We start from the raw sequence: 20340 nt of genomic DNA, 5'->3' as shown, positions 1-20340 counted from the left end.
AAAATATTTGTGAAGAAGTAAATAGCAAGGTCAAGGGAAATTAAACCATTAAGGCATTAACCATACTAGAAGTCAAAGAAACAGTGTGCATCCAAAATCCAAACCTTTTAACACGTGGCAAATTCTAATAGGCCACTGTATCGTGGTTCCATTCTGGTACCAAACCGAGTCTGTGCAAGAAGCATCTTCAACTTCTTCTTTCACGTGTGCAAGTTTCAATCTTTTTTTGTTTTTGGTTCGGAAATGGTTCATGATTCTTTGAAAAGTAACAAGAGAATCTACAACAAGAATGAATAAGATTTTGGTTTGGTTTCATCGATTTGTCGTGTTCTTGTTGCTTACAAGGGTTTCTTCACTTCCACACATTGATGATGTAAGTATTATATATATAGTTTAAATAAAAATTCAATTTTTATGTAATTTTTTGCAGTTTTTTCAAATTATTGTAAATACCCATTTTTGTTTAGGTGAGAAATTTGCTGAATTTAATCATGGGCTGTTTTGATTTTATGAATTTGGATAGAACTTTAGTTATTAAGGGATTAAGATTAATCAATAGCTTGTTGTGTGATTTTTCTACTTGAGAATTGCATTTTATTTTTTTGCTAACTAAGTTTACTTTGTTTACATTAACTGTTTGATTTGCATGAAATAGGATTACCATAGAATTGAATTGGAGTTGTGTAGTGACTTGGTTCTTTGTATAGAGTAATCAATAGTTTATTTGTGATTTTTGTACTTGAGGAAAATGGAATTTCATCCTTTGCTTCAATTGTTATATGTAGATGCTTTCTTTGGAATTTTGATAATGATCTGAATGTTTTTCAATGGATCACTATACAACTAGTATTGTTTTATTTGATTTGATTATGTTCCAAATTTTTGCATTTTTCTCCTAATTTTCGCGAGTGTAAAAATAAACCTTCAATTGTTTCTTTGTTACAGGGCCATGTAGATTCAGATGCTGCAAGGTGAGTCAGTTTAATGTCTGATTGGAAGTATTTTGGACTGTGAGAACAGCATTATTAGTTTGTATTTCAGAGTTCGCTACTTAATGTCCTTGTGATCCTATTATCATCAATGGAGAAACGATAAATAACTTATGTGCATATGCTTTGTTCATTTTTCTCATTCTTTTTACTATGAAACTAGAGTAGACAAACACACTGGACACGACATTGACACGCAGACACTAATAAGTAAAGAAATTGAACGTAATTGAATGTAGTTACATAGGTCAGTGGCGTGTCAGTGTTAGACACCTGACATGCCTTAAGTGTCGGTGCAGAATATTTTTACCTTTTCTTGGTTTATATGCTTGTGCTTTTCTTGCTTGTCGGAATTGGTATGGCTAATAGATAATGTTATTTTTCAGAATTCTGGATCAGGAGCAGAGTGGTGATCATCAAATACATTGCTCTAGAGAAAGAAGTAGAATAGCTTGGAAGATCGTTCAAGAGGTATTCAAATACTTCCAACAATAAAACGACTCAAATGAGTGACTTTCTTAATTCTACTCTATGATCAACTTACATCAATATTGAATGACTGATAAATGTGCATTCTCTTGATACATGGTTATTTCTGCAGTATTTGACGCCATTTGTAGAGAAAGAAAAATATAATATCTCAAGAAGGTGCAGGCTTCACCCTGACAATGATATATATAGAGATCAGGAACAACATAAATCTCATATAGATATAAATGAATGGCAGTGTGGATACTGTAAGAAAACTTTCTACGAAGAGAAACATCTTGATCAACATTTCGACAACAGACACTCCAATTTACTTAATTTGGTATGACGCTTCTTGTCCAATAGAAACTATACAATTTTATTTTTTCTACCATTGTTGATCAAATAACTAGTTGGTGGAAAAACGGAAAAAACCAGTTTGGATTAGATTGAAGTAATCAGATTACCATCATTCATGATATAGTTAATAAATGTTATATTTTTTGGCAATATTAATAGTGTATGTAGGACCGATACTTCAGATTGAAGGCATGTCTGACATGTGTCCGACCAACACGACACTGACACTTGTAATTAAATACTATCACTTCTATTTTCTAAAATTATTATTGGTGTTAACGTGTCAGCTCAGTATCATATCCAATGTCCGTGTCGATGCTTCATTGCTGATAGCTGATAGGACTAAGTACTAACTATTTCCTTGAGAAGGTACCATCTTGGACTTTTCTGAGCTCGCAGAAACCAAGCCTAATATTTTATAACATACTTGAGTCGTGTCTTGGACAAACATGAAAACGATAATACCGAAACAAGATGTGAGTTAGTAAAGTTGAAATAGTTCATTTAGTGATCCAAATCCTGAAATTTTACTTCCCTTGCAACACCACTTTCTATTCGGCATCATCTTGCAAGTTTTAAAGATTGCTGTCAAGAAACCTACTTTTGATTGCTATGGTTTCGCTAGATCCTCTATTGATCTAGAAATTTTAAAACAACTTTAAGGAAAAACACCTCTTGGACTGATTTGTGGTAAATGATGTTTTATAGGACATGTATAATTCAGTAAAATGTGAAGTTGTTAATTCTTCTTAAAATTTCGGTAGCTTTCCCTATAATTGAAATGAGATAATTGTGCTGAATCCAGAAAGAAAGCCGGTGCTTAGCAGATGTATGTGGGGCACTGCACTGTGATCATGAAATTAATTCTGGGTCAAAAAAATCAAAGTGCAATCCTGCTGCTGCAGCAAGAAATAAGCATATATGTGAGGTGTGTGCTTTTGGTTTTTGTCTATTCATTTGTGTTAACCTAAAATTATATTCTAATTTCTCTATTTTTTTATAGACCATAGCTGATAGTTGTTTTCCAGTAAACGAGGGTCCTGCAGCGAGCCGGCTTCATGGTATTACAATATTTTATTCATTCTTTTGAAGAATTTGTATATTTATGGAAATATGTGACACTGCATTCTAACCTTAACAATTTGACAGAATTCTTCTTGCATCAATTCTGTGATGCTCACAGCTGCACTGGACGTGGAAAGCCTTTCTCCAGAGGACGCAGGGTAATTTGACTATAATCTAAAACTAACTTTTGTTTTCTGTTATTGTTGTTAAATAAATGCTACATTGGCGCTATATTGTAGCGAAATTTGAACACGCTATTGTTCCGTAATATGCTATTGGGTATAAAATGATGTGAAATAGTGGCTAAAGCGGCGTTATAGCACTGTTGTGTAGCGGAATTTGAATAAAGTGCTATTTTCTGCAATCTACGGTTGACGACACTTTGCTTTTATTAGTTCTTGTGATAGTTTTCCAAACTCTAAATGTTCTCTTGTATATTGATTTCCAGAAATCTTTATTTTTGGTGAAGGATTCAGAAGTTCTGAAGAACCTACTTTGACTTATGACTAATTGTGTAGATAATACTATGATGGAAACATAACCTAATTATCTCTCCTGAAGGATAAACTTGTAAAACAATGGACATGTTTGGATTGGCTTATTTGAGCTTATCTACTTGCATAAGTTTCCTTAGACTATTTGGGAGAACCTATGAAAACAGCTTATGACAATTTTCATAAGCTTTTTTGAGCTTATTTTCATAAGTTCTCCAATATAGCTTTTAAAAACAGTTTATAGCATATACAAAAACAATTTAACTTGTTTTATCATTTGCTATAAAAATAGCTTATGTAAGCTTATACATAAGCACTTATTATGATAACCGCTTGTGCTATAAACTGCAAATAAGTTGTCTATCCAAACAGGCCCAACAAATTCAATACCACAATAAAATTTTTAGTTCCAGTGATTTAGTCGATGGGATGCTATACTTAGCAATAGAACTCCTGTGAAATTGGTTGCACTTGTCTACTACTGCTTGCTTAGATGTAAGGATGAAATCAAGAGTCAATAATTGGTTTTTTCATTTGTGCAGAAAAAGACAAATGTGTTCTACATAGTTGCCTCCATTTTTCTTGTGATGTTGCTGGTACTCTTTTATCTCTACATGTATTTATATCAGAGGTATTTGTTTCAAAACCTTCTCTGTAATAATCATACTTTAATAATAACTATTGTAACAGTTCCAACGATTTGAACTTCTGTATTTCAGAGGATTGAAAAAGGAAAGTCAAATGCTGAGGCGTGTCTCACAAGCAGGCCGAAAAAAGAAGCCATCATAATCATTAGATCTTTCCCTTTAGAAGCTCTCAACCTGTTTTTTCAGAAAGTAACGGTGTATCTAATGGGTTCAGCTAGAACTGTACTGCATTTGAAATCCAGTTTACACTTTTTCTGCTATTTGCAAGTGAAAGTTGGAGGAGGAAAGCGGCCACATAGCCAAATTGAAAATCATGTCTATCTGTTTTGCTAATTGTAAGCGGAATTCTTTGTATACTCGGTACCTGTTTAGATATAAGTTTTTTTTTCACATTTCTCACGTCCCAATGTGGTGTGGCCGTGAATTTTGTAAAGCTATAAATTCAAGCTTTGAATTAACCGCACATTAGTAGCCTTTTCGACGTGGTTCTAAACACAGGCATAGATTTTGTTAACACAAAGGAAAACGAATGATTAGATCCATGTTGGTTGGCTATTTTCATTTGCGTGTGCATGACTCAAACCTTTGCAGTGTATTTCCTAAACTTGTTTACTAAGTTGATTAGTTAATCTTTTTTTTTGAACACTTTCACATTCTACCTGTATGTTAATCTATTTTCATTTGAACAGTTTCGAATGTCAGCATAGTTAGGTAGAGTAGAGGAACAGATACATAATCTCATTTTGTCTCTCATCTTAGAAATTAGATAACAAAACTGAATGTAGCACTGAAACTAACTCAAAACTTTATTATGAACTTACAGTTACTGTCTATCAGCACTCACACATCATTGAAACGTTGATATCGATAATAATTGCAACAACGAAAAAAGAATTAATTGACATGTTGACACCGGACATATCTTCAATATGTAATGCCAGTGCTGTAGTACAGAGGTTACTGCACATCTATGCCAATTACTTTTGCACTGGTTTTTGCTTTCGGGATTGTTACGTAAAGAACACCATCTCTAACCTGTGCCTTAATTTTCTCAAATTCGATATTTTCCGGAAGGGAGATTCTATGATTATATCTACCATAGCTATTTGCAGGCCAATCTTCATCTTCTGAACTTAATTCTCCCCTACCATTTGCTTGACCTTGATGTTGCTCTCTGGCTACTTTTTCTGCTTTCACTACCAGCATCTTCTCTTCAATCCACACCTTAACATCTTTTTTGTTCATACCAGGCATGTTGAATCTAATTTTGTAATCATTTTGTCCTTCTTTTATTGCCCAAGGAATTTTTCCCTTGTTGTGTTCACCATTTTCCACAACTATCCAAGGTGAATTGTCATTGTACACCAAGGGGTTTTCCACAATCCTATCCATTGTGTCCATCATTTGTTGCACTGTTCTGGCTACTGGAAACTGGTTCAATAACACTGTAAAAAAAAAAAAAAGTGTCATTTGTAAGTGTCACTAAACATGTATATTTTTATCCATGTATGTATCATATCCATTCTTTTGTTTAGTGTTTATATCTTTTTTATTACAAGGATTGAACCAAAATAATGAGGACTAAAATGAAAATAAATAATATAAAGTAAATTATTAGATTACATGGATAAAAACAATGAAGAAAGTGTATTCTTCAATTACCTCTAGGTGAAGTTTGTGACACCTTCATCTTTGGTGGCAACTGATGCTGCTTTGCCCTTTGCAAGCTTGCTTCATCTCCTGCCATAGCCTTTACATTGTAGCAAAAAGTTCTATTCTTTGTTCTTGGCAATGTTGTCATTTTGACATTGGAAAATTTGTTCATTCTGCTGCTAGATGAAGTGGGAGCATAGAACCTCATATTTGGTAGAGTTGTGGCCATTTTACTTAGGTGTTTGGCAAAGATGTTAGAGGACTGTTACTGCTGTGTTAATGTTTTGTATTGGTAAAGACACTAAAGTTTATGTTTGCATTGAAATTTATAGGATTTATTGGACATTTCTAGACCCAAAGATGCTTGACAAAATTTCATCATGTGATTGTGACTTGGGAGTGTTCTAGACTTCTCTATATAGTTCTTTAATGACCCATTCTGTTTGCATTTAGAGGGGTTTGAGATAAATGTATTATTTGTCCTTATGTAGTACTACCTCCGTCGCTATATATAAGACCTTTTGTTAAAATTGCAGAAATTAAGAAAGTGGATATTTGTATTAAAGTTGTTTGTAATCACTATTACTTTTACAATTTTATTCTTAAGAGAGAGTTAGTTTACGTTTTCCATATGTTATTTATTGTTGATTGAAGAAAAAGATGTATAATAAATATGAGCATGTATGTAAAGAAATAATTAATGTAGTTGAAAATAGCAAAAAGATCTTATAAAAAGGGACAACAAATTTTTTCAAAAAAGTCTTATAATTAGAGACGGAAGTTGTATAAAATTATTATTAGACTTGTAGAGAATTTTGTTGGAATTAAATGATTCAATAAAAGAAAAATAGAAAATGGTCCAGCCAAAGCATTAAGCCCTATTTTTTTAAGTCCCTTCTTTTGTTCACACATCCCTTCCTTTAATGGACGTTTAGTTTGCCATAATTTCTTTTCTAATATCTTAAGAATATGTGAGTATTTTCTTAGTTCCTTATTCTTAAATTTACCAAAATTTCAAACACATCACTAAGTATCTTTTAAATTGGTCATTTTGAACTTGAACGTCTTTTGTTAACTATTTTGGTTTTAAAATTCTTATTTATTAATTTTGTTACGTCTGCAGCAATTTAATCTAATTTTTTCCCTCTCATTTACTTTATTAGGTTTGTCGTTATTTAACCTAACAAATTTCATCTAAAAAAATGCATCGCACCAATTTCATTCCTATCCTCTTGCCTTTTTTTTAAGGAAATATTTTCTACACTTATTATTTGATGCTGCACGTTTGTTCTAGAAACTATGAGCATATCAATGATCACGTTTGATGCCTTCTATTTTATACCTTTTTTTGACAATTTTTTGTACACTTTCTTATTTAAGGAAATATTTTATACACTTATTTAATACTGGATCGCACCAATTTCATTCCTATCCTCTTACCTTTTTTTCTTGCTATCCTCTTCCTTTTTTTTTGGTACACAATACTAGAAAAATTCATCGCACTAATTTCATGCATTTTTTTTGACAATATTTTGTACACTTTTTTTTTTAACCAATTTCATGCCTTTATTTCATTCCTATCATGTTTTTTTTTTTTGACAATATTTTCTACACTTATTTAATACGTTTACAAACAAAATACCCTAATTTTCATGCAAACTCGGCTACCCTAATTTTCATTTAAATTTGGTTATATATACCAAGCCCTAAACATGTTTCTCTCAAAAAAAAAAAAAAAACCTAAACCGTATAAAAATTTCACACACAACACAAAAATCATATATTTTTTATATTTAGAGCTTTGCAAATGGAAATACGTGACCTTACAACTTATTTTTTTCACCGTTACCAATTATATATTGCATTTTATTATTCGTATGTCAATCCTTTTACAATAAATCCGAGCGGAACACGGGTCAAAAATCTAATTTGTTTTTTAATAGTCAATTTTATTTATAAAATTTCAAATAAAGGAGACATTTAGAGATGTGTTTGCAATTTTGATACATTCAAAAATTAAATAGCGCATTGGCAAAGCAACTACTCACAAATTGTGAACTTCCATAATTTCAAGAGCAATTCTTATGCAGACATAAAGGTTTAGACACAATATTTCACCTCACACTTATACAAATGTATATCGTTATAGTTATTTTAAAAAATACTTATTTTTTTGAGAGGTTAAAAATACTTATTATTTAATATTAATATTAATTTTTTCTTTATGTTTTATTTTTTGTGAGTGTTGTGAGAGCTCTGGTTTTAATAATATTCGCCGATTAAAAAAAATAATAATCATTTAAAGTAATTCACATAACTGCGATATCCTGATCGAAGATGTCAAACTTAACAATATTGATATTGCTAGTTCAACTAAACCTTACAAACGAGAAACCATTCCCTTCTCAAAAAAAAAAAAAAAAAAGAGAAACCATTCCAAAACATGCATTCTTTATAGCCTCCCTTCCATCTTCTCTCGATCACAATCCTTTACTATACCAGTCCTCCATCTCTTTGCTAATTCTTTTCCTTATTAAAATTTTAAATGAAGATATATTTTAGAAAATGAAAATCAAAAAACACTTTTTAATTTTTTCAAAAAATGGATGTGATCATTATTTTACATTATATAAGGTTAAATTAATTATAATAACTCTTTTAACGTAATTTTTCTTTTTTGTATTATTTTTCTCGGCAATTTGAACTATTTTTTCTGCGCAATTTGAATATAGGATCTGTTATCCACTTTTCATGTGCAACAAAGACAAAAATCATGTTTATGGTTTCTACCTATAGTCAATCAAAATGGATTATGGAGCATTAAAATGATTTGGATGTTGTAGTGAAGAATTTGAGAAATGTTGCTGGTGTTAGCCTGTTAGGTTGAGAATGATTCACCATTTGCCAGAGATAGATCGGGAGGTCGAGATCTATCATATTTTTCATGAGGCGAATAGATGTGTCGATGCTCTTGCTAATATCGGAGGTGATCGTGGTATTTATTGGAGTTTGTATGAAAACTGTCCAGTGCAATTGAGTCATTTGATTTTTGTTGATGCCATTGTAGTTTTTACTCCACGGTCAATTTCTCCACATAGTTTTCCATTCCTAGGCTTAGACCCTTTTTGATAACAGAAAATAAATTGATCCTCACTCATTTTATATGTTAAGATGTTGAAAGCATATCTAAAATCTTTTGAAAGTGGATCCATACCCTGAAGCTAATTTCAAGTATATAGTGTAAAACCAAATAAAAAAGGAATTCGCATAAGGGAAAATACAAGTTATGCCAATGAAGAAAGAAAGTTGAGAAAAAGAATGCAAAACACTCTTATTTTCTGAGTGTAGACTCATTATATTGATGCCCATCATTCAAATTTCATTCAACAAAATCTACAATATTAAAAGTTCCAGTTTCAACAAATGAAGTTTCAACAACTTCCAAACATATCTCAAACTATATTTGGGTAATCAAACAGATGTCTGCATCACTTTCTTCCTCGGGGATCTCGACTAAGCCCATGTTTCTTCAGTGTTTTAATGTAATTTCTCATGAGGGTAAACTTCTTGCTTCCTAGATGATAGAAATAATCCCAGGAATAAATACCGGTTTTATGCAAGTCGTCAAAATTGAGCCTGGATCATCAAACCCAACAATCAGAGGTTTTAGTTGAGAGTGAATGTTAGATTTAGCAAAGAATTTTATCTCGAGTCAGAAATTATTGTACCTTACCCCATAGTTTCCTACTGGTTCTGCAGACATAATTCCCACATGGCGTCTTCCAGATATTACCTAGTTTCAATAGGGTCGTTAATAAAGGAAGTATCATTAGAAAGGAATCGACTGAACTCAAATCAGAAAAGGAGTGATTAGAAAGTATAACAATGTTAAAAACCAAACTGGTATAAGAAAGATGAATTATGATTTTGTTTGGATAAACAACTTAATTAAGCACTTATAGCATAAATGCATATCATATAAGTGAGTATAAACTATTTCTATGACAAAAGCTAAAATACAATATAATTGTTTTCATATAAACTATAAGCTGTTTTCATAAGCTATCCTAAATAGCTTAAGCTGAAAACAACTTACGCCAACATGTATTTGCTGTTTCTATAAGCTCTCGCAAATTGTGTCAAAAATGTTTATGTCATTATATAAACTCAAATAAGTCAATCCAAACAAACTATATATACTCCACAAATAACTTTGAAACGGTGAAGTTACCTTTTCACCTCCAATTGATCTAATTTTTCCATCAACTGCAGGGCTATTTATTCTGAGAAATTCAGCAGACAACTTGAATACACTACCATTGGCAAATTCCACTTCTACCTGAAACAATTATGCATAAGGATGTAAGAAAAACAATTGATGAAATAACATTTCCATTAACTCTAGTAACCAACTTAACAACCAATTAAAATTTCAGCCTAAAGACAGGTTTCTATAGACATGTAGGTGTTCAACACTCGCCTTAATTGACAACTTATCAATTCCATTAATTGAGGCATCCTCCAAACTCCAAAAACATCATAAAGAAAAAAGTTAAAAGGAGTAAAAAGGGAAGAAGCTCACATATTTTGGGGCTTGAAGAGAGAATTTAGTTAGACGTGCAGTTTGTTCTGCCGCTGTGCTCAATCTCCGACTGGCTGCCAGCATAGCTTTTCGTTATTCTAGTCACGTTGTCTTTACTTCTAAAGGAGATCATGAAGCTCATGTTAGCTCAAGGGAGTCATATTATACAACTTTTCAGGCAATGAATTGACAGAATATAAGAAGGAAAAAGATTAGACAATAACAATTAAGAAAATGGTAGGGAATTCTTTTTTTAAAACAGAAAACTTTAGTGTTGTTTTGTTGAGGTAGGGACCGAACTCGAACTCAAACTCGTTATCACTCTACTAGTCTACTCTTTAACTCTCTCACCCCAGCCACCAAATCATCCTATTATTCCCAAATGATATGAAATAACAATAGCAACATAAGAAGAAATTATCAATGTATAGTTTAACATTAAAAGAAGTTAGTATTCATCGAAAATACACCTCGTTCTGCCACATTGTATATTATTTTCTGTAATGAAATGTGTTACAAAAGGTAACACTGTATAGTGACTTATTTATTTTGACTATGCCTTTTGGCAAGTCTTATTTTTACTAGCTTATAGTGGTTTTTGATAAGCTAATTCAAGTAACTTATAGCTTATCATTATTTATCCCAATTTTGCCCATGTAATTTCAATTGAAAATATTAAATATTAATTAAATATGTTATTATTTTTATGTCATTTCATATGTATAAGTTACTTCAACCGCTGATTTTACCAAACACTAAAAATTCAATAAGCTAACTTATGCCTATCAGTTATAAGCTAACTTATAAGTTATTCGCTATTTTTTTACCAAACAGTCTCTAACTTACAAAATAAATAGTATAGATGAACCTTAAAAATATTGATATGAAGTAGACATTTCATCAAGCACCTTGTGTGCAAACTAAGAAAAGAAATGAACATGAATTAGATTAGATAGAGTAAGCTTACTTTGATGATGCAAAACAGCTGGAGATTGAGAAAAAAATAGTATGCTGAACGAGGAATGGAGTTCAACATTGCATTGCTTCAATGGAGAGGGAACCAAAAAAAAATTAAAAAGTTCGATTTTTATGGAAATACCCCAATAAAAAACAGTTTAATTATGCACAGTGTAAAATCCCTTCAATAGAGAAGGACAAAAGGGTAATTACTCATAGGGTTTATGTAAAATCACTACTCTCTCTTCCTTCGTTTTGAAATTTGAATATACTCATTTTCCCATTAATTCATGAATCTTACTAAATTCTCAAGAAAATTTGCAATCAAAGGGACTGAAGAAGCTAAAAAACAAAGGAGATTTAGAGGAAAAGTAGCTCACAAATTGTCAAGGTGGGTTCTCTATTTAAGCTTGAATTTGATTATATAGAGATGTATTTGTTGTTTAATAGCAATAGCAATGGTTATGTATGCATCTAAGTGTATTGTATGAGAAATTAGGTTTTCTATCATAACCCTCTTGTTGGAGAATATCAATGGGCTGAAATTAATAGGTTGTTGATTATATCGCAAAGATGAGAAAATCATTGAAATTATCATGTTTTCATTTCCCAATAGTGTTGATTTAGCCATACACGTTCTACTTGTTTTAATGGTATGCTAGCTAAGTGTTGGGTTCAAGGATCAAATGACAGGTTAGACTCTTTGTTGGATTAAATTATTACACTATTGGGACTGGCCAATTGTGATTAGTACAATCGTAAACATGAATGTTAAACCAGTTAATAAAAATTGTGAGGCAGAGCCGGGAAATTATTGTTTCATTATATCCAATGCTTTACCGGCAAGTGAAAACTATTGAGTCCCATCAAGCTCAATAGTATTCACATCAGCTAAAATGACAAGATAATTGATGTGTGTTCCTCCACCTTTATATTTTGTTCAAAGACAGATTATTAGTGATTCTGAATTCGTTTGGTAATTAAATTGACGAAGTTCAGATTTATGGCAGATGGTTATTAGTGACCATTTCTATGAGCTAATTGAACAAGGAAAAATGTAGTTAGGTAGAGGCCACAATTATGGTTATGGTTAGAGGATCCACTGAGATAATTTTAATTTTTTTTTTCAAATAGACAAGTGAATGTTGTCGCGGACTCAAAGATTAGTTCTTGAAGAATAGACTTCAGAACTATATTTTGGATTTTGTTGTGTAAATGTTTGAATTTAAAATTCATGTACATCCTGAGATTTGTATCTTGTTCTTATAAATAAGACAAGAATTCAACTTACCCTGTAATTTGACTCACTGATACAAACACATGTGATTTCATTTGATTAATCCATTTTTTCAAATTGTCATCATCAATGTCGACGTGTCAGTGCGGTGTGTTGGGAAACATGACATCCATGAAAAGAGAGAGAAAAGCTTAGAAAACTATTGTATTGTATTGATGATAGTTGAAAATAATACAAGAATGAAAAAGATAGGTACAAATGAGTCAACCATGTGACTTATATAGTAACTAAAACTAGTATCCTAACTAACTATATCATCATTCTTAATACCCTCCCTCAAACTCAAGGTAAGAGAACTCTTAACTTGAGTTTGGATTACAAAGCTAAAAGTCAAACAAAAAGAAATGCTACACTGTCTTCAAATGGAATACTTGTGCAAGAAACCAATTCCATGCCATTGTCTTCAAAAAATAACACTTCTGCAATGTTGACATATCCATAACAGTTGCAGCACAAAAATGACAAAAATCTGTACCCATTAGATCTGAAACACCAAGCATGAATAATAGAACCAGCATCAATAGAAAGTCTCTTTCCTTCAGCTATTGCTCCCACAACAAAATCACTCCATCTTTCCCACTAGAAGCATAGAGAGAACCATCAGTACATGTCCAGACAATGAGAGAAATCTTTTATCAAATCAGGAACCTATGAATCAAAATGCTTAACCTTTGAGTAGAAACCACAAACCAAGGCTTAACCACTTAACAGAAGCTAACATCAAAAACCATCAAGGGACATAATGCTTAACCACCATAAGGCAGAAGCTAGTATCAACAAGCCATAAGGCAAAAGCTTAACCACCAAGCAGAAACTATACTCAGAGTTTAACCACTTGACAGAAGCACAATAACAAGCCAATTAAGGCAACAAGCTTAACCACCTAACAAAGGCAGAAGCAACCATCAACAAATATATCAATGCTTAACCATCAATGGAAGAAGTGTCACGCTTAACAACCATTGACAGAAGCTACCATAAATGCTTAACCATCTATGACAGAAGCATCATGCTTAACTATCATAGACAGCTAAAACATAACATTTAACACTGCTATCATACTAATATCCATCTTTTGTGTCTTGAAACAACAGGTCATACATACCACCTTCTAAAACTTCAACACAACTAAATTGCCAAGAAACAGATCAATGCTTCCAAATCAAGTCACCCATTCAACTTGAGAATTACCATATCAAAAACAAATATATGCAGCTGCACTAATTCTTCCAAGAGTAGGAGATGGCAGAACCTTAACAACTTCCAAATACTCATCAATTCCAAAACCAAGAACCTTTAGAATCAAAGTGGATAAGGTACAAACACCTTATGTAAGGAATTATGAACAGCCATAAACATAACCTTCATACTCAATTGAAATCTCACCAAAAAGAATGAAGAGGTTGGACTCGCAAAATAGAGGTTCCTAACATAGCTCCTCCTTGGGGGAAGTAGGAGTAACCTGAGATGCTTCGCAAACTTAAAATGTACAGTACCAACCTTTTCAAAACAAAACCAACTCCAGTGAGCTAATAAAATTGTCTTCATGTGAAACAATTTCACAATCTCTAAGAAACCCAATGTAACCCAAGCTTATTATCAAACCAAAAATAGACTAGCTGAGAAAGATCCTCCAAGCTAAATGAGAAAAAAATCCAAAGAACCATTCCAAAAAAAAAAAATATGAACTGAACAAGAATTGTTATATTGCTAAGAAAAGTGTAACCATTGAAATCCATCTTCAACTATCACTTTTATCAAACATCTTGTGAACACTATACAAGCAAAGCAACATTTCACATTCTAGCTTCCAAACCAGATGAGAATAACAATGCAATTACCTCATAAGCAAACCAAGTAGCATACCAGAGAATTGAATTACCATTCCATGTATAATCTTCGAAAATCGAAACAATATTCCAAACTCCAAAATAAACCAATTGCAACAAGAATCACAAGATACCATACCAGATAAAGAGATTTCGGCAGAGGAATCTCACAACAGCAACAAAATTCCTCAGTGGTACCAACTATATCAGAAATTGCAGCGACAGTGTCCATATCGATATTCACCGCAACCTGAGCTTCAAAGTGGCAAACAACAAATCGCAACCTCAAACAGAAGCACATTGAACACTGAGATCACTAACCACAAACAGATCTTGACAACACAAAAGAGAACAAAACGCAATCGAAATCAAGAGAATTACGAAGCCGAATCGTTAAACAGAATATCAAAATCGAAATCGACAACTCAGAGAAAGTGAGGTATGAAGGGAAGAACGAAAGAGAGGATTGAATTGAACTACAAAATACTCAATCGAACGAATCTTGAAATTGAACTAGAAATTGGATTCTAATCAAGAAATCGATTAAGAACTGAGAGGAATCAAAATTAGTTTTCTTTGATGAAGAAATGAAACTGAAACCCTAAAAAATGGGATTAAGAAGATGGAGAGAACGAAGTCGCGATGAAAACGAAATCGCAAAACTGAATTGATCGAAATAGAAAGAATTTTATTGAAAATTAAGAACAAAAGTGGAAGAAATCGAACTGAATCGAAGAACGGAAATGATGTTTTCAGAATTAGAAAAAGGAAAAAGAAGAAGATGAAGTGAGAAAAGGGAAAACCAGAATGAGGAAGAAAGGAAAATAGAACGAGAAAATTAAACTTTCTCAGAAAATGCAGCGGAAAATTGTTTCAAGGTGGATACCAATCATGCTCTGATACCATGTTGGGAAACATGGCATCCATGAAAAGAGAGAGAAAAGCTTAGAAAACTATTGTATTGATGATAGTTGAACATAATACAAGAATGAAAAAGATAGGTACAAATAAGTCAACCATGTGACTTATATAGTAACTAAAACTAGTATCCTAACTAACTATATCATTATTCTTAATACGGTGTCTAGTTTCTGTATCACTATCAGTGCTTTATAGTTTGCAATTATGTATTATTGACATTCATTGTTTTCTAATTGAGCTGAAATTGAGTTGTATCTTTTTATTAATTTTGTCTTTTTTCTTCTAAAGAATCCATTTTATTACTTCAGGGAAGTGGTTCTTTGAATGAGCTGGCTGGTGTTGAAAGATTTCTTGTGGCCTTGGATGAACTGAGATATTCAAGATTTGAATTGTCAAACCTGAAGCAGGTATAACAAGCTCTTTCTTTATGTGTGATGCAATTGAAAAACTTGTCGAGTTATCTCTTTGGTTTGTCCTTTATATTTGAAGGGTTGGCTAGATAAATTTCTCTCTTGGAAATGAATTGTTAGTTTCACCTTTTTTCGTCCGAGTGAAAGAGAACCGATGTATGATTTGATTGCAATGTTAGTATTTTATCATTGCGAGGTCAATATATACTTAGATTTCGTCAATGTTTTTTGCCCCGCCCCACCCCGTTGCTATGCCTAGTTTATAAATATTTAATGGTTATGCTTGACGTATGTCTAACTGTTTTTAATATATGGACAGGTAACTCCAACAATCATATTTTGAATGTATTTGTCATGTTGGAACATGTGAGAAGCCTAACAACCTTAAAACCAACCATAAACCTCTCCATCTTAGAATCAAAGTTACATAGATGCCAATGGGTGAACCAATTCAAGCAGATTCTGTCACAAATGATCCTCACCGGTTATATCACAGACACCTACGCCGCAAGCAGGCTCGTTAACTTCTCTACTCACTCCAATTTCATTCCTTTTCAGTATTCCCTCAAAATTTTCAACCACCTTCACAACCCCAACACCTTCATTTGGAACACTATCATGCGTTCCCACTTAGAACTTCACAATTCACCTCAACAAGCTCTTAACTTTTACAAGCTCTTTCTCTTTCAAAACACTTCACCTGATCATTATACGTATCCGATTCTCCTCCGATCTTGCACTGCCCGTGTATCGGAACCCGAAGGAAAGCAAATTCATGACCATGTTGTTAAGTTTGGTTTTGATTCTGACGTTTATGTTAGGAACACATTGATTAACTTGTATGCTGTTTGCGGGAACATGGTGAGTGCACATAAGGTGTTTAAGGAAAGTGTTGTGTTGGATTTGGTTTCCTGGAATACCCTTTTGGCTGGTTATGTTAATTTGGGAGATGTTGTGGAGGCGGAATGTGTGTATGACAAGATGCCGGTGAGGAACACCATTGCTTCGAACTCCATGATTGTGCTATTTGGAAAAGAGGGTTGTATTGCAAAGGCGCGAAGTCTTTTTGATCGGATTGAAGGGAAGGATATGGTGTCATGGAGTGCAATGATTTCTTGTTATGAACAGAATGGGATGTGTGAGGAGGCATTGGTTTTGTTTGTGGATATGAATGCTAATGGAGTTATGGTGGATGAGGTGGTTGTGGTTAGTGCTATCTCTGCCTGTACGAGCCTCTCGGCTGTCCGGATGGGGAGGTCGGTGCATGGTTTGGCAGCAAAAATTGGGATTCAAGATTATGTTAGCCTTCAGAATGCATTGATACATTTGTACTCAAACTGTGGGGAGATATTGGATGCTCAGAAAATTTTCAGTGGTGGTGTCCTGTTGGATCTGGTTTCTTGGAACTCAATGATTTCTGGGTACTTGATGTGTGGTTATGTTGAGGATGCTAAGAAATTGTTTGATTCCATGGTTGAGAAGGATGTTGTATCTTGGAGTGCTATGATATCGGGTTATGCTCAACATGGATGTTTCTCAGAGGCTGTGGCTTTGTTTCAGGAAATGCAGCTTCTTGGAATTAGGCCAGATGAGACTGCTATAGTGAGTGTCATCTCAGCCTGCACCCATATGGCTGCTTTGGACTTGGGCAAATGGATTCATGCATATATAAGTAAAAATGAATTCAATGTTAATGTCATTCTGGGCACGACACTTGTAGATATGTATATGAAATGTGGATGTGTGGAAAATGCATTAGAGGTTTTCTATGCGATGGAGGAAAAGGGAGTTTCTACCTGGAATGCTCTCATTCTTGGGTTGGCAATGAATGGTTTGGTAGAAAAGTCACTTAACGTGTTTGCAGATATGAAAAAAACCAAAACACTTCCTAACGAGATAACATTTATGGGAGTTCTTGGGGCATGTCGACACATGGGCCTAGTAGATGAGGGGCGCCGCTACTTTAGTTCAATGACCCAAGAACACAAGATAGAACCAAACGTTAAGCATTATGGGTGCATGGTTGATCTTTTAGGGCGTGCAGGTTTGCTTAAAGAAGCAGAGGAACTTATTGAGAGTATGCCAATGGCCCCTGATGTGGCTACTTGGGGTGCTTTGCTTGGGGCTTGTAGAAAGCACCATAACAATGAAATGGGAGAGAGGTTGGGAAGGAAACTCATCCAGCTTCAACCTGACCATGACGGTTTCCATGTGTTATTGTCAAATATATATGCTTCAAAAGGAAATTGGGGTGATGTTCTGGAAATTAGGGGAATTATGGCACAACATGGGGTAGTGAAGATGCCTGGTTGTAGCATGATCGAGGCAAATGGAATAGTTCATGAATTCTTAGCGGGAGATAAAACACACCCTCAGATAAAGGATATTGAGCATATGTTAAATGAAGTGGCTGCAAAATTAAAGATTGAGGGCTATGCACCAATCACAAGTGAGGTTTCACTAGACATTGATGAAGAAGAAAAGGAAACTGCCCTTTTCAGCCACAGTGAGAAGCTAGCTGTTGCTTTTGGACTAATCACTATTCCCCTACCAGCTCCAATCAGAATAATCAAGAATTTGCGCATATGTAATGATTGTCATACTGTAGTGAAGCTAATCTCCAAGGCATTTGATCGTGAAATTGTTGTAAGGGATCGTCATCGCTTTCATCACTTTAAACATGGTTCTTGTTCCTGCATGGATTTTTGGTAGCAAAATCTGTAAAGTTGCATGTGGGATTAAAGTAAACGGGGATCCCATGCTATGCTTAAGGAAAATGCACTGAACTCAAAACCTTTACAATGTTTTGGACTCAAATATAGAAGCATGTAGCATCAATGACCTTTTCAGATTTGGTACATGTCGTTGATGTTGAATCAAATGATTTTTGTTCTTATGCTGCAAGTTGGTATAGAATGAGGGCAGCAGAGTAATAAGAAAAAGAAGAGCAATCAACCATCACATATTTTCATCCATTTGGAGTAGCATTAAAGATTCTTACTCAGATATTCTGGAGAATTCTTCCTGGATGTTGGGGCTTAGGAGATCAAATTAACTTTTGGACAGATGAATGGTGTGGGCAGCCTCTCTGTCATTCTTTGTATATCCCAGCATACCTTCACAATCTGTTAACCGCAAAGGTGGAAGATTTCATTGCAAACAACTCTTGGTGCATTCCCACTTCTGTGCATCAGCTTTTTCCCAACTTGGGACAACTTCTTTCTCAAGTAATCATTCCTATGGAGCCAAAAGAGGACCGTCTGCTTTGGAAAACCCCACCATCAGGTTTGCTTACCTGCAAAGATTCTCACCTGATCTCAACATTTATTTTTCGATTGCCCCTTTGCGCTAAAGCTTTGGAATTGGCTGCAAGCTATTGTCAACTGTCAGCTCTCTCTGTCTGTGAATGATATTTGAAACATCTGCAATAGAGGAGGGTCCCCTCAATGTCATATTGTGATTCTATCTGCAATTATCAATGTCATTGATTCTATATGGTATACAAGAAATCAAGGAAGATTCAACAACTCAAAGGTACCTTGGCAAACTGCTATTTCTTTGGTCTGTTCAAATGTCTCCCTGTCTGGAAATAATAATAAGAAAGTGGCCTTTACTTCAGTTAGAGACTTTCAAATTATGAAAGAATTCAAGGTCACTTCTCATGCTCCACTCCCTACAGTTACTAAGGTGGTTTTGTGGCATCCCCCCCATTGCGAACTGGATTAAATGTAACATTGATGGGGCAGTTTTAGGCTCCCCTGGACAATCTTCATGTGGTGGCTTGTTTAGAGACAGCTCTGGTGTTTGCATCGGTTGTTTTGCAGAAAATCTCGGTGTTCAGACGGATTTCTATGCTGAGTTAATGGGAGCTATCAATGCAATAGAGATAGCTAGTAGTAAAAATTGGCAAAGTTTATGGTTGGAGACTGAGTCAAAGTTGGTGCAGATGGCTATAGCCTCTACTTTGAGCATTCCTTGGCAGATAAGAAACAGGTGGCTTAATTGCATGATAAAGATTTGAAGCATGAATTTTATGGTAACACATATCTATAGAGAAGGCAACTCCTGTGCTGACAAACTTGCTAACATTGGTGTATCTCTTTCATCTTTCACTTGGTGGAATGAACCTCCTACTCAGATTCTAGCTGAGATATTTTGTAATAGATTGGGTTTTCCTAATTATAGATTTTCTTAATGCTTTGAGGGTTTAGGCTTCATGTCCCCTCTCTTTTGTTTCCCCTTTTTTCTTTAAAATATTATTATGGTGCTGCAGGTTTTCTGCACACCAGTTTATCAAAAAAAAAACAAGAAAAAAAAGAAAGAATGAGGGCAGCAGAGCATGATATACTTCACAAGATATCAATCCATTTTTTATGATGTTGATTACAATCTATTCAACTCCTGGACTCTGAAGATAATCAATATATAAAGAAATTGTTGCGAACCAGAAACTCACAGAAGAGGGAAATGAATGAAACAGTGTAAATATAATAACAGAGCTTTATTAATTGAAGATGATTAAGTTCTCAGCATTTGATTTTTCATTTTTGGTTAGATATGTTGACATAAGTCAATTGAATCATATGAAGAATGTCATGGTCCCTCAACATTATTCCTACCGGATAGCGATTGTACTAAAGCCTTCGGATGTAATACTGCATCTATATA

General features: G+C 34.0%; 4 protein-coding genes across 6 annotated transcripts; 2 read left to right on the top strand and 2 right to left on the bottom strand.

The window, feature by feature from the left end:
• Nucleotides 1-87: 87 nt before the first annotated feature.
• On the top strand, nucleotides 88-4678 carry LOC25488961 (uncharacterized). The gene is made up of 9 exons (XM_013604359.3): nucleotides 88-373; nucleotides 946-971; nucleotides 1376-1460; nucleotides 1591-1800; nucleotides 2623-2745; nucleotides 2821-2878; nucleotides 2967-3040; nucleotides 3919-4007; nucleotides 4096-4678. Exons 1-9 carry the CDS (start codon nucleotides 290-292, stop codon nucleotides 4163-4165), a joined length of 819 nt encoding a protein of 272 aa, XP_013459813.1. The 5' UTR covers nucleotides 88-289; the 3' UTR covers nucleotides 4166-4678.
• A 74-nt stretch (nucleotides 4679-4752) lies between these two features.
• On the bottom strand, nucleotides 4753-6053 carry LOC11428272 (small heat shock protein, chloroplastic). Its single transcript, XM_003600102.4, has 2 exons — nucleotides 5686-6053; nucleotides 4753-5468 (listed from the first exon to the last, which is right to left on the bottom strand). The coding sequence occupies exons 1-2, from the start codon at nucleotides 5903-5905 to the stop codon at nucleotides 4981-4983; spliced, it is 708 nt and encodes a 235-aa protein (XP_003600150.1). The 5' UTR covers nucleotides 5906-6053; the 3' UTR covers nucleotides 4753-4980.
• Nucleotides 6054-8995: 2942 nt separating this feature from the next.
• LOC11446512 (uncharacterized) lies at nucleotides 8996-11903 on the bottom strand. 2 transcript variants are annotated; one of them, XM_039832507.1, is made up of 6 exons: nucleotides 11596-11903; nucleotides 11226-11301; nucleotides 10259-10377; nucleotides 9908-10015; nucleotides 9405-9469; nucleotides 8996-9312 (listed from the first exon to the last, which is right to left on the bottom strand). In XM_039832507.1, exons 3-6 carry the CDS (start codon nucleotides 10340-10342, stop codon nucleotides 9165-9167), a joined length of 405 nt encoding a protein of 134 aa, XP_039688441.1. In that variant the 5' UTR covers nucleotides 10343-10377; nucleotides 11226-11301; nucleotides 11596-11903; the 3' UTR covers nucleotides 8996-9164. The 2 variants fall into 2 exon arrangements, with proteins under 2 accessions (XP_039688441.1, XP_003600148.1); XM_003600100.4 differs by lacking the exon at nucleotides 11596-11903 and having other exon boundaries at nucleotides 11226-11487.
• On the top strand, nucleotides 11469-19909 carry LOC25488960 (pentatricopeptide repeat-containing protein At3g62890). Of its 2 annotated transcripts, none has more exons than XM_024779960.2 (3): nucleotides 11469-11606; nucleotides 15571-15669; nucleotides 15992-19909. In XM_024779960.2, exon 3 carries the CDS (start codon nucleotides 16027-16029, stop codon nucleotides 18382-18384), a length of 2358 nt encoding a protein of 785 aa, XP_024635728.1. In that variant the 5' UTR covers nucleotides 11469-11606; nucleotides 15571-15669; nucleotides 15992-16026; the 3' UTR covers nucleotides 18385-19909. The 2 variants fall into 2 exon arrangements, with proteins under 2 accessions (XP_024635728.1, XP_024635729.1); XM_024779961.2 differs by having other exon boundaries at nucleotides 11513-11606; nucleotides 15551-15669.
• The last annotated feature ends 431 nt before the right edge of the window (nucleotides 19910-20340 follow it).

This window comes from Medicago truncatula, chromosome 3 (genome assembly GCF_003473485.1).
Source record: "Medicago truncatula cultivar Jemalong A17 chromosome 3, MtrunA17r5.0-ANR, whole genome shotgun sequence".
NCBI lineage: Eukaryota > Viridiplantae > Streptophyta > Magnoliopsida > Fabales > Fabaceae > Medicago > Medicago truncatula.
The sequence above is the reverse complement of the archived record's forward strand: the minus strand, read 5'-3'. Positions and strand labels throughout refer to the sequence as shown.